Here is a 21,216-nt window from a genome sequence, read left to right as displayed (position 1 = left end):
AATTTGAAGACGAAGCGGAACTGAGTTTTCCGCATTCATACCTCAATGAAGATTACCAGTAAGCTGTCTTTTTTCACCTCCTTCTATTCCATTGCAAAGGATGAAGATCCGTGGTCCTCTTCCAATAGATCTTTGACATACACCATGAACGACGAAGTGGGTGGTGACCGGGGGAAAGAGTATATGACAGCCGATTCAAACTCTCCAAGGCCTTCCTCATTCTGCCGCGGTTTTCACGAGCTACCATTGGTGCCATTGCTGCTGTTACCATTCAAGAGCTTTTCCTTGCGCTTCTGAAGCAGGTAGTAGTATTGGCCTAGGTCAATGGGCTTGTTGGGCTGAACATCACCCTCAAAGTTTCCCTTTCCGTGCCCGTCAAAGTGAACCTTCCAGGCTATCGGGGTTTTAGCATTGGAAACGCATGTTCCGAGGAGGTACTTACTGCTAGCATCGAAACCGAGGTAGGACCAGCTGTCGTTGAGGTAGGCCTTCTCGCTGCCAACACGGATTGTCTTGACCAGGCCCATTTGGCCCGGGGCAGGGCGCAGCTGCTTGAGATCGGCAACGAGTTTCACAAGGCCAACAATGAACGTTGTCGCGATGTCCTTGGCTAGGCACTCGTGCTGACCATAGCTAAAAGCTGATACGGGGTCCGTCTTGCGTTTCGCATCAAACTTATCGGGGTTCGCTACCTCCTTCGGGTTGCGGCCAGCCTCGCCCTGAAATCACAATCAGAACGTGGCCCTTGTTCAAATCTCTTGAAGACTGGAGAGGGGACTGGATAGGGGGCTTACCAGAAGCATCACCACAACATTTCCAGGTTGGACCTGCTTGCCGTCAACCTCGGCCGCCACCGTGGCCACCCGGACGTTGCGCTGCGAGCTTGTGAGGCGCTGAGCCTCCTTGACGTAGGCGTGGAGCCCGGCGTCGTCATTCTTTTGAGCGAGAGTCTGGACCTCTGCCCAAATAGAGGCGTTCTCGCGACGCAGGAAGTACTCCAAGACTTCGTAGAACTGGTCAAAGATTAGCTTGGAGCACAAAGCAGGCGGCTGAACGAGGTATCTGTGGATATATTACTTACAGCCGTCACAGGAGCACCAATGCCTCCAAATGCAGTAAGCCACATATTGTCCACAACCTGCTCGGCAGAGTTACCCTGGGCCAACAGCTCCTCGACAAGCTTGTGGCCACAGGAACGCAGCGAATCCTTCTTGTAGTTGGACTTGCGGCCGACAACACCAGATATTGTCGACGCGATCCCAAAACCCAAACCTCGCCCAACGACGACCTCGTTGACAAGCCCGCGGGTTGAGTCGATGATGGCATTGACGCTCTCCGTCGCCCGGCGCCGACGGTTCCAGGCCTGGGCGGGATCGTTGTTGTTGACGCCCCAGACACGAATGTTGAGGAGGTGTCGGTAGAGGTCAGCGGCGCTGAGCGTACCATTGGGGTTCTCATCGGTGCGCATGTCGAAGTAGAAAAGGTCTGCGAGGAGCTGGGCATTCAACGGAATGGCGACGTCGCGGATCAGATCCATCTGGCAGAGACCCTCCTTCAGCTTGAACGTCTCCTTCTCAATAAGCTTCGCACCCACACGGTCGACGAACTCGTGGACGGCATTGTGCAGGTTCGGGATCTTGCCCAGCGCCTTGAGGAGATTGACTCGGTGCTGGTAGTTCTTGGGCTCGTCGCCCGCAAGCATGAACCAGCTGATGTCCTTCTTGGTACCCGTGAACAAGTCGTTGAGAGGCTGGAGCCACGGCACCACAAACTGCTTGGAGCTGCCGAGAACTTGCTTAATGGCAACGCTGGTCGCCACGACGACTGGCTTCGGGGGCGGTTTCGGGTCATTGGATGTGTACAGGTGAAGGGTGCCCAGCTCCTTGGCAATGGACTCGTTCGCCTTCTTGGTGTACATGGGCTGCATGACGGCAACCGAGTTGTACGGGAACCAGTTTGGAAGACCGCGCTGGATGAGCTTGTAAAGCATCGAGCCCCCGAGGGTCTTGTAGTCTTGCTGCACCTCGTTGTACCCCCATGCCGTCAGGTTTGAGACGGTGTAGTCGAGCGTGTTGAACCTATCCGACCGCACAAGCGTGACTGCGTCAGACAGGACGGCTCGACCGACAGAGTAGGTGGGACAGATGCCGCTTCCCGTGTTTCTAGCGGGCTTGATGTCCTCGATCATGAGGCCAGGGTACAGCTCAACCATGTCGGGATCCGTATACAGCTTCTCAAGAAGGGTCGCAATTTCTGGGTTCGAGTTGATCTCGGTGAACTTGTCGTACTTCTTGAGCCCAAAAAACTCCCTAAACTCATTCAAACTGGCCACCTGCCACTTGCGGGCCTGGTTGATGCCAAGGATCTCCACGATCTTGAGAGCCTTGGGGACCATGCGGGCTCCGAAGCAGCCAGCAGGATCGTCCATGGCCTCCTTCAGAACCCGCACAAGATCTTCGTCCTTGAACTTGCCGTCTGCCTGGCGTTCCAGGTTATCAAATGTACGGACGCTGGGGTCCTTAGGGATGCTTTGCTCGAATGTCATCAAAGCCTGGCCGAGCTCGGCCATGCCAACATTCTGCAGATCCTCCGGCTTACGGTCCGGGAAAAGTTTGGCAAAGAAGTTGTCGATCCAGCGTTCATCCTTCTTTGAGATGCACGAGTGGAAGCGGTAAAGCAGGTTGAACTCGACGCTGACCTGGTTGCCAACGCCACGGGGCACGCCCTCGCCGTCAAACTGCTTACCGATCTCGACGCGAGGGTCAAGGGTCCAGTCGCTCTTGGAGTGGTGCGTGTTTGTGATGGCACGCAAGTAATCGTGGAGGGAAATGTTGATGTACAAGCCACCAACAATCAAACGTGCCGTGTTGAAAAGGTCATGGTCCTGCTTGGCCACAGCCTTGGCCCTGTCTTCGGGGCTGGCGTCGGCAGGGCACTGAAGAGTGAAGCGTCCGTTTTCATTGATCTTGAGCAAAATATCGCAGACGTAGTTGTGGAAACGGTTGTAGAGGACCAGCATGGCGTTGACGCCGGCAGGCTGTCCGAGAAGACGTCTTTCGTGGAAAGTATCGGGCTTGAGCATACCCTCCTTCATAGTACGGATCTCCAACTGATCCTTGAGCGAGGATCCGTAAAGAGGGGCGAGATCGAGATATGACGACGTGTCGGACTTGTTCATGTCCGTCCGATTGGTCCGGAAGATGTCGTGGATGATGATGGACGCATGGTAGAAGAGCATGGACGATATTCCGGCAGGATTCTCCTTGAAGGTGCCATCTTCACGAGCCATCAAGAGATCAAATAGGAGACCCGGGTCCGGCTTTACACCATGGAGTCTCTTGCTGGTCCTGACTGTCTTGGCGTAGGGAGTGCCGGCTTTGCCCAGATTGGGCTCAAGAATGTTGTTGTAGCTTCCATCCGGCATCCTGTAGTGGTGGAGTCCATCAGGTGGGCGAGGCACCTGCTCACGTAGAATCACGTCGCTATCAGGGGCCTTGAACTCGATCGAGTCCTCAGTCTGCTGCTTATCCTTCGATGCTGTCTCCTTGGGGTTGACGACCTCGTACTTGACATCACCACCGACATAGCTCAGTGGCGGATGCTGGAGGGTGCCCCAGAGCGTATCAATGAGCTTGTTGGTAAGCTGGACCCTGGTGTTCGATGTGGAAGGGAGGGATGTCAAAATCCCGATCAAGATCTCCGTTGTTCTGGCTGAAGTTAGTTTATTATAGATGCACAGATATGGCACGATCGTGCACTTACCCCTTCTTGTCATCAAGAGGCTGGCCTTTTTGGAGCAGCTCCTTGATGAGGCCAGCGAGCTCTGCTGGAGATGTCTGGCTACGCAAGCCAGCATAGTCTTTCAGTAGATCTGTAGCGACCTTTGTCGGGTCAGAAAAGAAACTGGCAGAGCTCTTCCTCTCATCTCCATAGGTCTCCCCAGCCATGAACTTCTGATCGAAAGACATGACTTTTCATAGGCGGTCAAACTTCGGGTATGTCAAAACTGTAGAGGGTAGAACTGGGATGAATCTGCCTCTCTCATTCTCATTCTCTTGCAAGCTTGCCTGATATGTTGCCCACCTTATTATACAAGAGACAGTCAATCATCTGATGATGCTCTTCCAGACCATCTCAAAGGACAACCACGACATGTACCCTCGTTTCCTGTTTTTTTTTTTTTTTTCGGGAAACCCCTCACTTCATGATCTGCATGCCGATGGCGTTTAATGCCGCAGACGATCGTGGCATCAGCCTACCTGTGCATAGGAGGCTTTTCGATGCATCACCATTGTGTTTGTGACAAGTTAAGAGTGTAACTTTGTAAACCCTGCGGCGAAAATTGTTACCCAAAGCGATTGGGAGCACGACGGCAATACCGGTAGACATGCCGGTGTGTTGATGTTCCAGCCAAGTATGGTTCACTTGCCGCGCTGGCCAGAGACACACAGATGGCGGTGTCTCACAGTAGGGGGATGCGGACGAAAAAGGCATCATATCATGTCGGAGGTCATGCTGCTCTACTAAGATATGTAGCCAAGGCTGTCTTCCATAGGTTCTTATGTAACACTGTATCAAGAAGCCGTTATGCTTGCTGCCACACAAACTGGCAGTTAGTGATCAAGAGGATGCTACGATCATTATCAAATGTCCTCGGCCAATTGAACTTCGCCATGTCAGTCAATGACCGGAAGGCGAGGAAAAGAAATTCCTAGCTGAAGCCAGGGAGACTAGGTAACTGGTTGACTGGTCGATTCATGCAACCTAACGAGGTAGCGCGAAAATCACCTCGTTCCCGAACGGGCCGCACCGTCTGTCTGCAGGAAGGGATATCTAGGTATTTGATTGGTATTCGGGTCGTCCGACTAAGCTAGTGGATCCTTGTAGTTGTCATGAACTGGCATGTTACACTGGGGTGTATCCAAGACATTTCATGTGCGTGAACCTATCCTGCACTTCAGCGTGAGACATTGTATGTCTTCCCCGCAGACTTATGAGCTGAGGCTAAGCATGTGTGTCTGAGGTCAAATGTCTTTTTGCAATCGTTCAATTACGGCAACCCTAGCTGATCGTCCTTGGCTATACTCAAAATGTAGATTCAAGGCGTTGCGGCTGAGAGTGACTCGAAAGACATGTCGGAAACGGGACAAGTGAATACTCACCGCAAGTGTCCGCTACCTGGTCGGTGGCAATGTATATGTAGCATCCGACTTACCGAGTGAATACGAGAGATTCGGTTTATCTTGGCGACAAACCTAAACCAGTGGAATGTTGCGAGCGGTCTGATATCCATTCTGAACCGCCCGTTGGCCGACGCAACAGGTCGGTGTGATTCTCCGAACATAAGTATTCTCGCTTAGCGTATGATAATACATGCAATTGAGAGTTAGCCAAGGTACAAGCGATATGCGTCGGTGACCTGCATAAATGGAGCGACAATACACAACCTGGATTACGACATACGGGTGCAGCTGTACCGCAGGGTAACGATTGGAGGCTTGACACAGCTGTCTCCCTCGGCTTGCGGCTCCAGAACCAAGCTGGGCATGATTTACATTCTCAATTCATATGTCTCAGTCGTGGAATAAGTAAAGGTTTTGCCGTTACCCGATCGCCGGGCTCACTGATCTATGTGTACGGAAGTCCGCCAGATAATACATCATACGAAATCCTACATATATCAAGTTTTCTGGTCTTCCTTTGAGGCGAAACAAGCGGCTGATACGACAGCCCATCCACGGCTTCATCCCTTAGTCTCAGTTTTCTCACACGTTCTCAAGATTGTTATAATACTCACTCTACACGATGCCTGCTGCCCTGAGCAATGGTGATCCAAGGACGGAACAGAGTTCTGCTCCTAAAAAGCTGGTTCTCTGCTTCGATGGAACAGGAAACACGTTCACAGGCTCCAATTCCGACACTAATGTGGTGAAGATACTGAGCAAGTTAGACCGCAATGATCCGAACCAGTATCACTACTACCAAAGTAAGCGTCCCCAGGAGAGAGGAACTGCTCGACGAGTCACTGTTAACATGACATCTCTCATCAGCTGGAATCGGCACATATGACATCAACGATGAGTCTGTCAACAAAAGCTGGTTGGGCGAGATGCGAAGCTCCGTCTCCCAGACCATTGACCAGGGGATTGGCACGACATTCGACGCTCATGTTCTTGCCGGGTATCGGTTCCTCATGCGTTACTATGATTCTGTAAGTGTATTCACTGTTATTATCGCAACAAGTGACAGCCACTAAAGGACCAATCTCTAGGGTGACAAGATCTACATGTTCGGGTTCAGTCGCGGCGCCTTTACAGCCAAGTTTCTGGCGCGCATGATTCATACCGTGGGTCTTCTCTGCAAAGGCAACGAAGAGATGGTTCCCTTCGCCTACCGTCTCTATCAGCGCTACTTGGCAGGCGAGGTCGAAGACTTCATTGTTGCCCACCCCAAGAAGTCTAAGAAACGTAAGAGTGAAAATCCGGATGATACATCCCATGACAACGACCCAGCCTCAGGCGTGGAAGACGACGAGCACCCTCTCCATGACGACCATGCAGAGGGCGAAGACCCGGTAGCCCACGGTCACAAATACGAAGTGGCTCGGGATGAGATTGCGGCGTTTAGTGACACGTTCTGCCGCAAGGAGAAGACAATGCACTGTGGGCGGATGGAAGAGTCCAACATCAAGGTCTTTTTCCTCGGCATCTGGGATTGCGTCAACTCCGTCGCCGTTTTGGAGCGAACCACCCCGGTCCCGGTCCCTGTTGTAGGTACGGCAAACCATGTCCGGCATGCCGTTGCCGTCGACGAGCGCCGCGTCAAGTTCAAGGCGGCACTCCTCGCCCAGGACATGCGCGACACTGACCACACCCACGAGGACATCAAGGAGGTTTGGTTCCCCGGCTGCCACGGAGACGTCGGCGGTGGTTGGCCCGCTTCCGACGACAACCCCCTTGACACCAGGAGCGAAAACATGACCTTCTGGGAGCGCGTCAAGAACTTCTGGGTGAGCCGCAAGACCAAGGGGGCGAGCAAAGCGTTGGGACACGACCGTTTGCAGATGAGCGACATCCCGCTGGCTTGGATGATTCGCGAAGTCGAGCTCGTCGGTAAGCAAGAGCCGTCAGCGGCTCTGAAATGGCGCGAAAGCCTCCACGTATTCAAGGACCGCTTCAAGAAACACAAGAAGCAAGCGCTCAGGGGCGTCATCCACGATTCTCTTGCGTTTGGCTGCGGCACCGCTTTCTTCAGGGTACTTCTATGGAAGTTCATGGGTAAGGAATTCCCCGCTGCATCACGTCCCTCCCGTCGTTCAATACTAACTCGAACCCAACAGAATGGCTTCCTTTCATCACCCGTTGGGAGCTCGAGGATAGTGGGTGGCAGAACGTCCGATTCCCGCTTAATGGTGGAAACACTCGTGACATCCCCCCAGACGCAGTCCTTCACGAGTCCCTGCTCTGGCGCTTGAAGAACGATAAAACATATTGTCCTGGGAACAATCACGGCGGTCGGCTCCCACCCTGCTTGAAACACAAGGATGCAGTTGCCGAATGCAAACCTGCAGTAGACCACGAGGCAGACGGGATTTCTGACCATAAGACGTTCAAGATCCACAGGTCTGCGTCTGATCTTGTGCCACAGGGCAACGGGTCAACTGTATCATGATCAATCAGTGAAGGACAGGGCTGCTGGGTGGGTAGACAGAAGCCTAGTTGTGTACAGAACATGTAGTTGCCCTTGGAGTATGGTCCAAACTTTGCTTTCTCACCTCGAAGTTGTGTTCTATCATTGCGTCGTCAAGCTGGGAATATCTTGTGGATCGTTCAGTCAATCTGCGCCATAGACATGGCTTACCAGCCGCACACCCACGCAACGGACGACGTCTATGCTGAGGCCCTTCGCAACATCTACGGTTTAAAGAGCTGGTATGAGACGGCTGGCCACGGAAGATGTGATACCGAGTCTTGCTCCGAGGACCTCCACATCTGATATCTATCCCTGGTCCGTAGGTAAGCCATCGTAGCGCGACACCTATCTTGAGGCCCGCATGGCGCCACCTTTTAGTTTCGAAGACTCATCCGTTCCAAACATGGCTGGAACTCCAGATGTCGTGTTGCCAATCGGCGATGTCTCATACAACAGCACAAAGTCTCTGCACACGGAGTATCTTCCCGTGGCGATGACTTTGCGAATGGCGCGGGGCTGTGACTCTCATCTCGCGAATCTGGTTAGGGATTTGGAAGCGAAAGGCCTCCTTCGTCAGGTAGCCACAGGTCCTCGATTATATCCATGGACAAAGGATATCTTGATGCCTCTCAAACTACACGGCCCATTTATGAACAGCGGACAAATTGAGACTGAGAAAGAAGAATTCGTGTACCCCGCACGATGCATGCATGGGTGGGCAGTTCTGACGTCGATCAACACGCGGCATCCGTCAAAGCACAACCGAGGTTCAAAGGACTAACGGGTGCACCAGCGATAGGACACCGGTCATCTTATTGTTAAACAATAAATAGAATACTGTAAGCTCCAACGGTCTCGTGGCTTATCTTCTCGTCTCCATCCCGAAGTGCCACTCGCCCGCAGCAAATCGAACGCTTCAGTTTGTGCTACATCGCAATGCCGTTCTATCAGATCTACCACACATACCCTCTATCTCAAACCCAGCGACAGTCCATTGCCCTTTCCATCACCAACCTTCATTGCAGTGCTTTCAACACGCCGGCGTTCTTCGTGCATGTGAGCTTCAGTGACCAGAGCTCGAAACCCGATGATGGGACATACTTCATGGCTGGAAAGCCGCACTCCACCAACTCCAACCGCATAATTGCGGCGGTGCGGACGTCGGCGTCCCGAACAAAGGCGGACTTCGATAACCTCGCAGCCAGCATCGAAGAAGCGTGGGACAGCGCTCTAGAGGAACCCGGCGCCGGAAACACCAAAGGGTACAAGGAACCTGACGAGTCCAAAAGATTGCTTATGGTTATGTTTACGCCGATGTTGGCCATCAGGGAAGGTGGAATGGTCATTCCAGAAGCCGGTCACGAAGATGACTGGCTAACACAGCAGCTGCCTTATATCAAGACCATGGCCGAAAAGCACAATGTAGATGACTTTAGGGAGTTGCTGAAGGAGGTGGAACAAAGACAGAGCATTTGATACGTAGGTAGTCAAGGCAATATCCCTCTCGAGATCGCGCAAGTACACAGCATGGCGTGTGGTGTACACACACAGGAGGGACAGCCACCCTCCAGTTGGACACCCGTCGCAAACACGAGACTAGGAGCGGTTACCGCTTATCCAGACCCCTGTTCTCTGCTGCAAAGATCGTGACCCTCCATGCTTGTGACAAGAAAGCCTTCCTTTTGTATCTGGAAACAAGTGAAGAAGGGGAGGGAAGCCGGGGAGATGAATTCTGGCGACGAAGCTCAGTCGGAACAACGAGACCGAGGGTGAATATCTGAGTTGAGAAATGCATCGGCGGAGGCTTTCTTGTCGAGATGCAGGGCAAGATCAACCTTTGCTACTTGGCTAGCATCGATAACTCGCGAGGGGACTTTCTTGGGTCATGTTGATGACACCCAGTCCATCGCTTTGCCGAGTTGCTCTTTGCTCATCTACTTGTCGTTGTGCATCAGTCCTCCCGCCATCTGACAGCCCAATCCCCCTTGGCATAGCTCGGCTCGACAACCTTCCCCTGCATCACGGCCTCGCATTTCCTCCGTTCGTCCTTGCCGTCCACGAGGAACCCGAAGACGACGCCGCGCCGCGCGGCGCACCGCACCATCTCCCGCTCGTGCGCCCTCCTCTGCCCCTCGGCGCGCTTCTCGCGCATTTCGTCCGTCTCCTCGGTCCGCTCGGCGCGCCCTTTCTCCCCGCCCACGCTGCCGTTCACCTGGCTCTGCGTTTGCGGCGGCCTGACGCGCGTGCCGCTGCGCACCGAGAGGCCGGCCTGCACGCTGGGGTCCATCTCCGCGGACCTCGTGCGGCCCAGCCCGAGCATCTCGTCGATGACCTCCTCGCCCGGGTCCTGGCCGTCGTGCTTGTCGCCGGGCGATTTCCCGCGAACGTCGGTTGCCTCGTCGTCCGAGTCCGAGTTGGCGTTGCCTCGGATGACCCTCGAGGCGCGGTTCTTCCTCCGCCCGTAGACCTTGTCCGGATCCTGCCTGTCGCCAAAGACCCTGCTCTCGACCAGGTCGCACGGCACGAGGGTGCGGGCGTCGCCCTTGACCTTCTTGGTCTTGGTCCCGTCGACCTCCTCCTCGCCCTGCAGGAAGCGCACAAAGGCGCGCTCGATTTCCTTGTCTAGGCGACCGGGCTTCTGGCCGCGGCAGCGGGAGGAACAGTACTTGGCTTCGGGCTTCGCCTCGGCTGTCTTGGAGGCTTTGGACGCCGCCGTGGACCTGCGGCTCGAGATGACGCGGCCGCACGTACGACAGTAGGGCGTCGCGTCGCCGTTGGGTAGGAGGTAGAACGGCGCCGGCGTGGCCTGGGACTTGGAGGGCCGCGACCAAGAGTCCATCCAGCTCATCGTGGTGGTGTGAAGGGGTGTTGTCTGCGGGAGAAGACGCAGGTGGAGGCGGATCGGGTGCGTGACGAGGATCTTTCGAGCGGTCCGGCCGAGTACTCTGATGCGATGGAGAGCAAGCGGTCGGTATAGCATCTGGAGAAGGCCGGCAATGCAATGGGATGGGATTTAGTGAGGCGTCATGTTGTGTGCAGAAACAAAGGGAGAGGGTTCCGAGGTTGAAGGTTGTCGATCAGTTGGGGACGAGCTACGTCATCGATGTCATGTCTTGGATGCCATATTGCTGATATGTCTGTGCCAGATATCGACAAGCCCACAGAGCGCCTTGATCTCTGGAACGCAGCTCTTTTGACGCCGATCAGGCTTGATGGGGCTTTAAGAGCAAACAGAGTTGACAGTCTCACCAGTTGGGATTCCTCACTCGAGTGTTGGTCTCGATAGGGCCGGCCGCCTTCTTCAAGACGTGGTCAGAACTTTATTGGGACGGTTGCCGGCGAGCGATCGTGTCTGGCCGTTATTTAAGTTTAGTCATAAAGTCGACGATTTTGTATTTCTAAGGTGTTTTCAATCACAGCACACGCCCAAGCGGGTTTCAGCGTCCTCTCTACTCTAAACAGGTGTCTGGTCTTTGCTCTACGCTCTACAGGAAGCTGGTCGCCAAGGTGATGGCGGTTGTATACACCATGCCCACGAGGCCGAGGGCCATGAGGGCGATGTCGCAAGCCTTTTGTTCCCTCGTCTCGGCGATGCCCTTGTAATGCAGATACGGCGGGTAAATGTAGACCAGGGGCACGCAGGCGAAGGAACCGATGAGGGCGACGAAGCGGTCCAGGTTGGCGGAGCCGGCGACGGAGATGGCGATGCAGAGGGTGACGAGGAGGGTGCGGAAGGCGTTCTTCTTCCACTTGGTCAGGAGGTCCTTCTTGCCGGAGCGGTGGCCAAAGATCTTGCCCTCGAGGATGCGCATGGCCGGGAACAGCTGGACGGGGTTGCCGACGAGGACGGCGAGGGCGTACATGAACTGGACGGCATTGACGAGGCGGCTTTCCTGGGGGTAGTTGTCGATGATCTCGATCTTTGTGCGGTCGCCAAAGGTGGCGTAGCAGAGGGCGCCGACGGAGGTGAAGACGCAGGTGATGAGCAGCATGACGGCCGCCAGCAGGGGCTCGAAGTGCTCGGGCTTCTTCATGCTCGCCTGGATGGGGATGATGAGGCCGATGCCCTCGAAGGTGAAGATGGAGGCGCCGATGGTGAGGGTGTAGGAGCTCGGGTTGAAGAGGCGGACGGTCGGGTCGATGCCGCGGGCGGCGAGGGCCGAGATGTCGTACCACCAGATGTAGGCGACGCCGACGACGATGAAGACGTCGGCGAGCAGGGCGGCCGGGCCGAGCTTGGAGATGTTGCGGATGAAGGCGAGGGGCACGATGACGACGGCCTGCAGGGCGATGAGGGCGGTCGAGCCGAGCGGGTTGGCGCCGCCGGTGACGGCCTGCAGGAAGGAGAACCAGTTGTCGGCGACGAAGACGAGGCCGGTGCAGACGAAGCCGATCTGGGACAGGGCGATGGAGGCGAGGATGAGGGCGCGCATGCGCGGGCCCGAGATCTCCTTGCCGAGGTCGCCGTAGCCGCCGCCGTACCGGGCGCGGCACTGCAGCAGGAGGTGGAAGGCGGCCATGGAGACGGCGGCCACGAAGAGCATGGTCAGCGAGGAGAAGAGGATGCCGCCGTTCTTGAAGGCCTTGGGGAGGAACATGATGCCGGTGCCGATGAAGGCCTTGAGGGTCGTGAAGAAGGTCTTTGTCGTCGAGGCGTCGCCGGCCTTGCGCGCGAACCGGGAGGACCGCCGCCGTCCGAGGAGGGGGCGGGTCTCGCCCGCCGGACCTCTATCGCCGCCGCCGCCGCCGCCGCCGCCGCCGCGCCGACGCGACTCGTCGGCGTCCTCCTCGTCGTCGTCCGTCTCGATGGCCTCCTCGTCCGAGTCTGCCAGGTCCTCGCCGGCGAAGGAGCCGTAGAAGTCGAGGAACTCGACAAAGTTCCTCGTGATGGGCAGGTTCGCGGCGGTGAAGCCTTGCTTCTGCATGATGAACTGGCGGCGAAACCCCTGGGGCATGAGCATCTCGGAGGCGGGTATGTCGGACTCGTGGCCGGAGTCGGCACGGCGCGGGTGGGAGAAGGTCTGGGCTCGCTTGACGCCCTGCTCGCGGGCCGAGATCTTGAAGAGGTCGCGGTGGATGTCGCCGCCGGGGAGGAGGAGGGACGAGGCCTCCCGCTCCTCGGCAGCGGCGGCGGCGGCGGCGGCGGCGGCGGCGGCAGCGTCGGCATCGTCGTGACCGTTCCCGTTGGCGGCGGGATTCGACGTCGGGTTGGAGTTGGAGTTTTGTCGGGTCAGGTCGGCGTTGGAGGCGGTCCGCACGCCATCGAAGGAGGTGCCGTAGCCTGCCGGCAGGTGGTTCGCGATGACGGCAGTGCGAAGACGCTCGTCCGAGGACGAGGGTGTTGTGTCGGACATGGTGGGCGTGAGGTTCGAGGCCGTTATGCTCTGGTGGTGTGACGTCGTGTGGAGGAAGAGTCTAAGGCGGTGGCGTTTGGGGTTGGAGGAGGGTTTTGGAGACTCGGAGACTAGAACAACAACAGCAACAACAACAAGAACAATAACAAAAACAACAACAGCAAAAACGACGACGACGAAGCCAGCCCGAAATGGAACGAAGAGAACGAGCTGCAGGACTTGCTGGAAAGTACCAATTGGGTCGAGAATACAGATGGTTGATGAAGAGGCGAGATGGAGGAGAGAGGTTGAGATGGGAGGCGAAACAGAAAGAAACTACAGATGCCTCGGCTAATAGCGGTCTTGCAGACTCTTTTACCAAGGTGCAATCGCAACTATGGGTATAGGATCGTGAGATGGGGGCAAATGCACACAACGTATCAGAAATAGGGAAACCTGAAAAGCTTCAACGGTATTTTTTCACAGGTCGGAGTCGAGTGCGTGTCCGTGGGGCATGACTTCACGAAGCTCGAGCCGCTTGCAGTCCCCCCGCTGCGGACTCATGCATGGGACGGGAACAAGATAGGGCAATACTTGCGTGGACGGGGTGGTGGCGGTCGAGTCCGCGTAGCAGATTCTGAGGAGCACCGCAAAACTCAAAGGCCGTGAACAAGTCACGATCTATCGCGGGGGTGGGGGGGGTACGGGACCATGGGAAGAAGCCGGTGAGCCAACGGGAGAAGAGAAAAGAGAAGCGAGAACATCCTCTCCCCCCCCCCCCCTCCCCTACCCCCCTACCCAAAGGCGGCCAAGGACACACCAGAGACAAGAAATGCAGAGACAAGGATGCCGCAGCAAGACAGGAGCTAGACCCAACCGGGTCTACCGCAGGAGCGAGCTGTTTGGGTTGGCTGGACTCTGCTTTGCGGTGCCTGAGTGCATAGTGCCCTACGTCAGTCCGCAGAGCAAGCGGGGTGAGTTGTTGAGCCGGTGGAGAGACTTGTGCAGGCTCGTGCCGCTGGTGCATAAGACGGACAGACGGACGAACCAGGTTTCGGGACGGCGGTAGAGAACATGGTCTACTATGTATCCGTAGGGTGAAGGGGAAAGGAAGAATGCTGAGGTAACGGATAACGAACAACAAACAGCCCGACCCTACTTGCAGATTTTGCTGGTGGATGGATGGCGGTGAGGTGAGGAGGCTTAGGCTGAGCTTGCCGGGGTCCAGTAGAAACCTTGATTCAAGCACTCGGTCCATAATATTATGTATCCATGATACTACACTATGCAGCATTGGCATACTCCTAAGTGTATAAGGAGTGCCGTGTACGTGGCTTATGCTGGCTTATGCATTGTCCCCGGGCTTGGGTAAGACAACGGGCAAGACATTAGATCACGGTACATACACCCTTTCTTTTGTAGGGTGTCTCTCTGGTTTGTCGCCGATTGGCCCGACTCGTCATCCTGGGGATATGTCGTAGACAAACCGTCCCTCTCCCCAGTTGTCACGGCTCTTCTAGGCTCTGCAAAGGTTTCGCCATCCCTCTCAATGGCGTAAAGTCGGCGGGACGCGCTTCTTCGCAACAAATTCTCTCGCGAAGCGGAGCCGCTGCATGACGCCACCGGACCGGGGGACCCTGAAAACTCGGATCGTGCAGAGGAACGAGGTTCGGAATGGAAGGGGAAAAGTCGAACAAGCATACAAGCATGCGAAGCAAGCTCGTCGGAACCTCTCCGACAGCTATCACGAACAAGCGGTCACTCACCGTGTCGTGATTGTCCGGCCAACCGAGAGACCCGGCGGCTGAGAGCGGCTTTCACGATGGAGCAAGCATCACGGCCCCCTTTTTGCTCTCGACTCTCGTTCGTCAATGCGCAACTTTACATGACCGTTCAGAGTATCCGAGAGCCGAGCCCATCCATTCCAGCCCCAGTTCCGGCTCCGCTCCTCCTGATGAGACAGAACAAGACACGGTCGCGGTCTAACGCTGCCGAGACACGACTCCGCTGTCTTTCGCTGGAATGCGTCTTGTCTCACGGGCAAAAGGCCTTGCCGTATCGGCTCGCACTCTGTTCCTTTTAGTGTACGGCATGTCTGTGTCTGGAGCAGCCCGAGTGTCAGTCACTCCCTGCCGATGACCGCTTGCGGCACTATGTTGCGTCCCCGTCCTCGGCATACCGTACCGCCGGTATAGTCAGCCCGCCAACATGCACCCGCGAGCGGCGTTAGGAGAGGAGAAGAAGCGACTCGCAGCTTCGTGACATGCTTCCCTTCATGCATCGAATGTCAAGTTCTGGGCGTCCAGGTCAAGTCGTCCTGACTGAAAACAGATTCGCGCTCTTTTGCCTGCCGTTGCATTCCTCTCGCCCACAGACAGCCCCGGAAACCTTGCTGTCCCACGTCTCGGCACCTCCGTCACTCTGCGTCGTCATCTACTGGCACTGCGAGTACCCTTCGGTCATCGTCAGCCGCGATGTCCGCGTCATTGTGGATGCGTCTTCACTTACAATCGTTGACCTTGTTGCACTTGAACGGGTCCACGCACTGTTCGACAAGTCAGCATCCGTAGCTCCCGACAATCGCTCGACACTGGATGGCAACTCACCGTCGCCGGTCCCGTCCACCCGATTCCGCCGCACTGTCCCCACTGCGGTGCCGTCCCCGATCCGGCGGCTGCCGAGGTCGTCGTCGCTCCCGCCGCCGTCGTCGTGCTCGCCGCCGCCGCCAGCGTTGTGGATGCGCGGCTCGTTGTCGCCGCGGAGGAGGGGCTCACCGGCGTCTGCCATCACGGTCAGGTTTTCTCTCTCCGACCACAGAACAAACCCCTTCCTCGGGCCGTCTTACCAGGAACCCGAACCACTTGAGATCCTCTTCGGCGAAAACGTCAATCGAATGCGTTACGCCATTGCCCAAGAACGTCTATGAACGCCACCAGTCAGCGGCGTGCCTCCTCCTGGCCTCTCGCTCGCCCGGACCTCGAACCTTACCTCCAACTTGTCCCCGAACACGTACTTGGTGTACGGGCTGCGGGGGTAGTTGGGCGTCTCGGACGCCGGCGTCGTCGAGTAGCCGAACAGGCCCGTCCACTGCTTGATCGTCTCGTAGTAGTTTTGCACGTAGAGCGTCGTGTCCAGCGAACCGTGGTAGATTTGCATCTTGGGCCTCGGCCCCGTGTATCCGGGGTACATTGCCTTCGCGACGTCGGCCCACTGCTGCTGCGTCAAGATGGTCTGGCCCAACGAGCACGTCCCGTTCCAGTAGTCGGGGCTTTCGTCCGCCGACATGAAGCACCCGGCCGGGACCCCCGCGTAGGCGATGCCCGCGGCGAAGACGTCGGGGTACGTCGCCGCGAGGACGTTCTGTTCGCCTCCGTCAACGGCACGGATCTCTCACAAAAGAAGAAAAAAAGAAGAAAAAAAGAAGAAAAAAAGAAGAAAGAAAGAAAAGAAAAAAAAAAGAAAAGCAAAAAAAAAGAAGAAAAAAAAGAGGGAAAAAAAAAGAAGAAGAAGAAAAAATGAAGAAAAAGTGAAGAAAAAATGAAGAAAAAATGACAGAGAAGCTTCACAGCGTTCTGGACATACCGTCATCATCGCGCCGGACGAGGTGCCCGTCGCAAAGACCCGGCCCTCGTCGGCGCCGTACTGCGCGATCACGAAGCTCACCATGTTCGCCATCGAGGTGCTCACGCCGCCGCCCCCGTGCGTCAGCGTCTTCTTGCTCGACACGTCCCAGCAGTTGCTGCGCAGGTACGGCGTCTGCGGGTAGATGACGATGTAGCCGTACTTCTCCGCGTTGCTCGCCCAGTGGGTGCCCTGGTAGTAGGCCTGCGCGCTGCCGCTGCACCAGTGGAGGCCGACCACGACGGCGGGCTTCGCGGCCAGGTTCCGCGGCACGTAGAGCCACATGCCCGTGCCTGTCGGGTTGGAGCCGTAGTCCCTCACCTCGGTGAAGGTTGCGCGGGGCACCACCTCGGCGCCTAAGACGGGCGTCAGGAGGGCGGCGAGGGCATGCAGAGCGAGGACCAGGAGGCACTTCATCTTGCTGTCGATCGTGAGTGGGAGGGCTGATGGAGCAGTGCTTTGGATGCTGGCTTGTTCTTGACTGTATGTGTGTATCTATATACCGTCGCCCGCGGAGGCGGCTTGCTAATTGCCATGCGCGTATTTGATGGAACCCGTTGAACGTCTCCCACAGCCGACGCGGATGACAAGCCTCCGTTCCAATGTCAGAGATCGTATCGCGTCGATCCGGGCATCGTCCCGACACATCGCGGCCGAACCCGTACTGTGTTTCCCATGTCCTCGCGTCCTCGTTGGAGGGATTCCATGCTTCCCGCCTCTTGCTCCTGGGCGCTATCATTGTATCGTCTATTTCTCATGAGCGCGGCGTCCGCCTCGAGTTGGTTCGGGCGATGCGGGGTGCCCGCCCGTTATAGGAGGCGGGCCTTGGTCGAAGGTGGAAGCCTTCTAGGGCGCCATCGGCGTAGCCGACCGGCCGTCCTGGGGGGGGGCGCGTGTCACATCCTTTCGTGGAGCAACTGCTGATCTAGATTGACTCCTAGCTCGTATGTCTTGGTATCTTGGCATCTTGGCCTGCCAGCGCTGCTGAACTCACTTACAGGGGCGGACGAGCCCATCTCCGCGATTGGGAGAAAGAAACCCCGCCTTGGGACTTGAGTGAGGGGTGCTATTCCGGCGAGGGGTGTTATTCCGCCAATCACCTACTCAGAGAGATTCACGTCCGAATCTCCGTAATGACATGGTCGACTCCGTGACTTGACAAGGTCACATTCAGAGTAGCACTATTGACGCGTATTACCAAGAACAGGTTAGTAAGGCACAGGAATCCTTGAGGCTACATTCACTCTCAGGGGCATATGTTACCTTGGGGCACTTCTTAATTGGAGTTCTGCTCAGCCTCATTTAGTACGTCTGCCATCTGCAGAGGTTGCCAATGTTTCCTTGGTCTCCGTATCATGTTGCCGAGGCTCGGAGCATAATAACAATTTTGCACTTAATCTCCTTCGTTCAGCTTCTGACAACCCTTCCCACTTTGCTTCTATGAGCATCACGCAATGCCCTTCCTTCGCCTAACCAATACTGTCATTCTGAGATCCCCTAGCGTTGAAAACGCAAACAGCATGGGCTCGGCGATTGTCCAGTCTCAATGGCTGGATTGAACTCGGGCGTAAGCAGGAGGCTCGACACGACCAGCCTCGCAGAGCCCGCACCAAAAAGACCCGGTCAGAACGTGCATTTGTGACGAGGCTGGGGCCTATATTATGCTCCGGTGTGCTCTCTGACGCCGGACTCGCGCATGCGCAGAAAGTGACGACGTTCGAACCTCTAGGGTCTGGATGTATCTCCTGCTCGTAATTGTCTTCTGCAGATGGTTCGGCTTACATTGGCCAAAGACACGGCAAATCCCGTCCTTCTATGAAGCAAGCTGCAATCATCCCTACATCTTCTGCCTAGGTCAATCGTCCATCGGTCTCATTAGCAATCAATACGGGTAGCGGAATGAGAATGGCGGGCCCGAGGTGACTGCTTTGAGCACCGCGTTCATTAGCATGCTATTTATGAGCTCGGCACGGTATAGCGATGAGCTCCGCCACCCATCACGAGTTTCCCTCAGAACTCCCTCCATCTCTCAAATCTGGCACAGTTCGAGGGCATCTTGTGGTACCAAGCCTGCGACGCCGGGGAGAAAGCCAACGCATCAGGCAACGTACTAGCTAGAGGCTAGTACGTAGAACTTTAGCAGTGGTCATGGCTTGTATAAGGTAGTGTACGGTGACCCTAAGTCATCCCGGCTTGCGGTCGAGCTTGGGACCGAGGAAGACGAGCGCCGAGATGCAGACAACAATTCGAGATAACGGTCGATAGCAGAGAGACCTAACGCTATTCTTGAGAGGTAGGTGTGTTTGTGAGCTTGATGTATAATGAAGCTGCCTGCCTAGCTCACCCTCGCCGTCGGTCAAAATATCTGGGACAGCTCCTCTTCGACCATGCTGAGGACCGGTAAAATCTCGGCAGTCTTGACACTAGGTTCGTCGCAAGTCAGTGGGTGCTACGAGAATGTGCGCGATCGCCACGACCGCTAGCCGGCAGAGAGACACTCATGATGGGATGCGCAATTGCTCTGTTAGGCACAGCTCACGATGGTCCATGCAATGGGTATTATACGGAGAAACATCTTCTGAACGGTATCATCATTGCTGCAGAGAATCATTGGTACCCAACTCTGGCCAATGAATCAACACGCAGCACTTATTTGGAGGCTATTCGCTCCTAAGAAGCGTCTCACAATATGCAATTCGAGAGCTTATGTAGGGAGGCCAAAAGACATGTCAGAAATCAGAGTTCGATAGCGAGATCCGACAGTAGCTTGCTCGATTGGAAGCTTAAATAAAGCTTGTACTTTGGGCCGTTTGACGGCCACAGCATGAAGAGCTTAAACCAAGCTAAAGGCCACACACACACACACACACACACACACACACACCCAAGCTAGCGCATCTGAGATGCGTCGACGGCGTCCAGTCTTCGCAACGGATCAGCAAGCAGCAGCATGCGGGCGTGCTGAGCTCCACGATGGTTTAGCGCCGGAGGCCCGGGCCGCATCCATCCATGTTGCTTTTTTTGGTCGCTCTATCAAAGTGTCTAGGCCACGTCATCGAGATTGGGGAACGCATTCTAGGTACCTAATCTACATACATCAGTCGAACGATGTGACCATGGTAAGATGAACTGCGCCATTATGAGATTGTTGAAAAGCAAGTATTGTTATGCAGATGCCGACGTGGACCACTCCGCGGCATGTGGAATCCGGAACCGTGGCAGTCTTGAGAGTCTCTCGCGACACCGTCGTGATGTGGGAGAGCAGAATGGGGTTTTCCGCGTCCATGTTCAGCAGCGAAGGCGCAAAAGCCAGGCAATAACCTGCCGTTCCCTGCACGGTGGCGTCGAGGTATACGTGTACGGATATGACGATGTGCGGAGGCGTGGCTTCGTGCGGTGGATAATGTGTCACACGTGCGACCTTGCGATGACACGCTGGGACCGGCGGCATCGGCGTGACACCGGAGACACATAACATACCGGTAGTAAGGCCGCACGCAGCCTGTGGCCCGTTGTCAGACTCGTCAGGTAGCATTGCGAGAACTAATAGTTCTGACAAACCAAATATAGGTTGTCTGTGCACCCGCGCGATGAGGACTCAACAAGCAGAGGAACGACTGACAGAAAACAAGTCGCCAGTAGGGCTAGGGAAGAGATGAGACCTACAATGCGGGACCATCCTCAACGGTCAAGGCGAGTTTGGTGTTCTGGGACATGGGTGATGCTGGCTGGGGATCTGAGAGGCACACGAACCGCCCACTCCCAGTCCACCTCTCAGTCCACCTCTCAGTCTCTGGGCGTTACATGCTGTTTCGACTTCTGAAACATCAAACTTTTCTGGATCCCAAGGCCGGAAAAGTTCCGGCGTTGTAAGCGGGACCCTTGCAGCACGCCAGACGATTCTCTCGTGAGAAGCAGGAAGCTCGTGAACTTCTCTCGTCGTGATGATAATGACAATGTCTCGACGGCAGTGTTTCTTTCTGTCCGAACAACATGGAGCGTTACACTCTCCGCATACGACCCGGTTCCTGTCCAAATCTGGCCGTCTCCCCGCACGTAGAAGCCGGGGAAATGCGGGAAATCTATTACCCCTACCGGTATTGATCCAATCTCCGCAATGATCAACAGCAGCTCCGCTTTTCTTTCTTCTTCTCGACTAGCAGCAATTGTTGCCCTGAATCTCCTCTCCTCTCGTGGTGTTTCCTGACAAAGGTTGGGTTGCATTCACTCCTGGCAAGGGTTGTATGCTGTATGCACTTGAGAGTTGTGTTGACGGGTAAGCCGAGCCGCTCTCACTTCATCACGGCGATGGTTCCCTATTAAGAAGGACGACGTCTATGCTATATACTGATTAAGGGGCAAAAGCTGCCAGGCAGGACGTCTAATGAGTCTTGCCCGCCGACCGGAAGAAGGTTTTGCCTCCACCATCACCCTCTACCATGTGTAGCAGCAGCTCTGAGTTCCAACCCGGCCCATTTCTCCGCATTCGCCAATGCCGATGCATGGGAACCCCCTGGAGACGGACCAGACCCTTCGGGTAGTGGGGAGAACACCATGGATACTCGGCAGC

The 21,216-nt window shown here is 55.8% G+C and overlaps 7 protein-coding genes across 7 annotated transcripts; 3 read left to right on the top strand and 4 right to left on the bottom strand.

Moving 5' to 3' along the window:
• Positions 1-233: 233 nt before the first annotated feature.
• On the bottom strand, positions 234-3,968 carry LY79DRAFT_514380 (linoleate diol synthase; the record flags this gene model as incomplete). Its single annotated transcript, XM_060554604.1, has 5 exons — positions 234-394; positions 443-719; positions 795-1,013; positions 1,082-3,707; positions 3,763-3,968. The coding sequence occupies 5 exons, from the start codon at positions 3,966-3,968 to the stop codon at positions 234-236; spliced, it is 3,489 nt and encodes a 1,162-aa protein (XP_060414717.1).
• Positions 3,969-5,805: 1,837 nt separating this feature from the next.
• Positions 5,806-7,474, top strand: LY79DRAFT_514238 (uncharacterized protein; the record flags this gene model as incomplete). The annotated part of the gene is made up of 5 exons (XM_060554584.1): positions 5,806-5,986; positions 6,051-6,211; positions 6,272-7,277; positions 7,340-7,392; positions 7,439-7,474. The coding sequence occupies 5 exons, from the start codon at positions 5,806-5,808 to the stop codon at positions 7,472-7,474; spliced, it is 1,437 nt and encodes a 478-aa protein (XP_060414716.1).
• A 308-nt stretch (positions 7,475-7,782) lies between these two features.
• On the top strand, positions 7,783-8,523 carry LY79DRAFT_551816 (uncharacterized protein). Its single transcript, XM_060557677.1, has one exon. The coding sequence runs from the start codon at positions 8,054-8,056 to the stop codon at positions 8,471-8,473; it is 420 nt and encodes a 139-aa protein (XP_060414715.1). The 5' UTR covers positions 7,783-8,053; the 3' UTR covers positions 8,474-8,523.
• A 105-nt stretch (positions 8,524-8,628) lies between these two features.
• On the top strand, positions 8,629-9,168 carry LY79DRAFT_514273 (uncharacterized protein; the record flags this gene model as incomplete). The annotated part of the gene is made up of 1 exon (XM_060554590.1): positions 8,629-9,168. One exon carries the CDS (start codon positions 8,629-8,631, stop codon positions 9,166-9,168), a length of 540 nt encoding a protein of 179 aa, XP_060414714.1.
• Positions 9,169-9,643: 475 nt separating this feature from the next.
• On the bottom strand, positions 9,644-10,540 carry LY79DRAFT_514473 (uncharacterized protein; the record flags this gene model as incomplete). Its single annotated transcript, XM_060554616.1, has 1 exon — positions 9,644-10,540. One exon carries the CDS (start codon positions 10,538-10,540, stop codon positions 9,644-9,646), a length of 897 nt encoding a protein of 298 aa, XP_060414713.1.
• Positions 10,541-11,177: 637 nt separating this feature from the next.
• On the bottom strand, positions 11,178-13,046 carry LY79DRAFT_514260 (transmembrane amino acid transporter; the record flags this gene model as incomplete). The annotated part of the gene is made up of 2 exons (XM_060554587.1): positions 11,178-12,420; positions 12,466-13,046. The coding sequence occupies 2 exons, from the start codon at positions 13,044-13,046 to the stop codon at positions 11,178-11,180; spliced, it is 1,824 nt and encodes a 607-aa protein (XP_060414712.1).
• Positions 13,047-15,458: 2,412 nt separating this feature from the next.
• On the bottom strand, positions 15,459-17,063 carry LY79DRAFT_669253 (PHB depolymerase family esterase; the record flags this gene model as incomplete). Its single annotated transcript, XM_060563617.1, has 6 exons — positions 15,459-15,478; positions 15,534-15,570; positions 15,632-15,805; positions 15,871-15,945; positions 16,014-16,385; positions 16,608-17,063. 6 exons carry the CDS (start codon positions 17,061-17,063, stop codon positions 15,459-15,461), a joined length of 1,134 nt encoding a protein of 377 aa, XP_060414711.1.
• Between the last annotated feature and the right edge of the window lie 4,153 nt (positions 17,064-21,216).

This window comes from Colletotrichum navitas (genome assembly GCF_030913465.1).
Source record: "Colletotrichum navitas strain CBS 125086 chromosome Unknown LY79scaffold_25, whole genome shotgun sequence".
Lineage (NCBI taxonomy): Eukaryota > Fungi > Ascomycota > Sordariomycetes > Glomerellales > Glomerellaceae > Colletotrichum > Colletotrichum navitas.
Note: the sequence above shows the minus strand (reverse complement) of the source record. Positions and strands in the feature narration are given on the sequence as shown.

Coding starts and splice junctions, on each gene's coding strand:
- LY79DRAFT_551816 (XM_060557677.1), top strand. CDS start 8,054: ATGGCGCCACCTTTTAGTTTCGAAGACTCATCCGTTCCAAACATGGCT.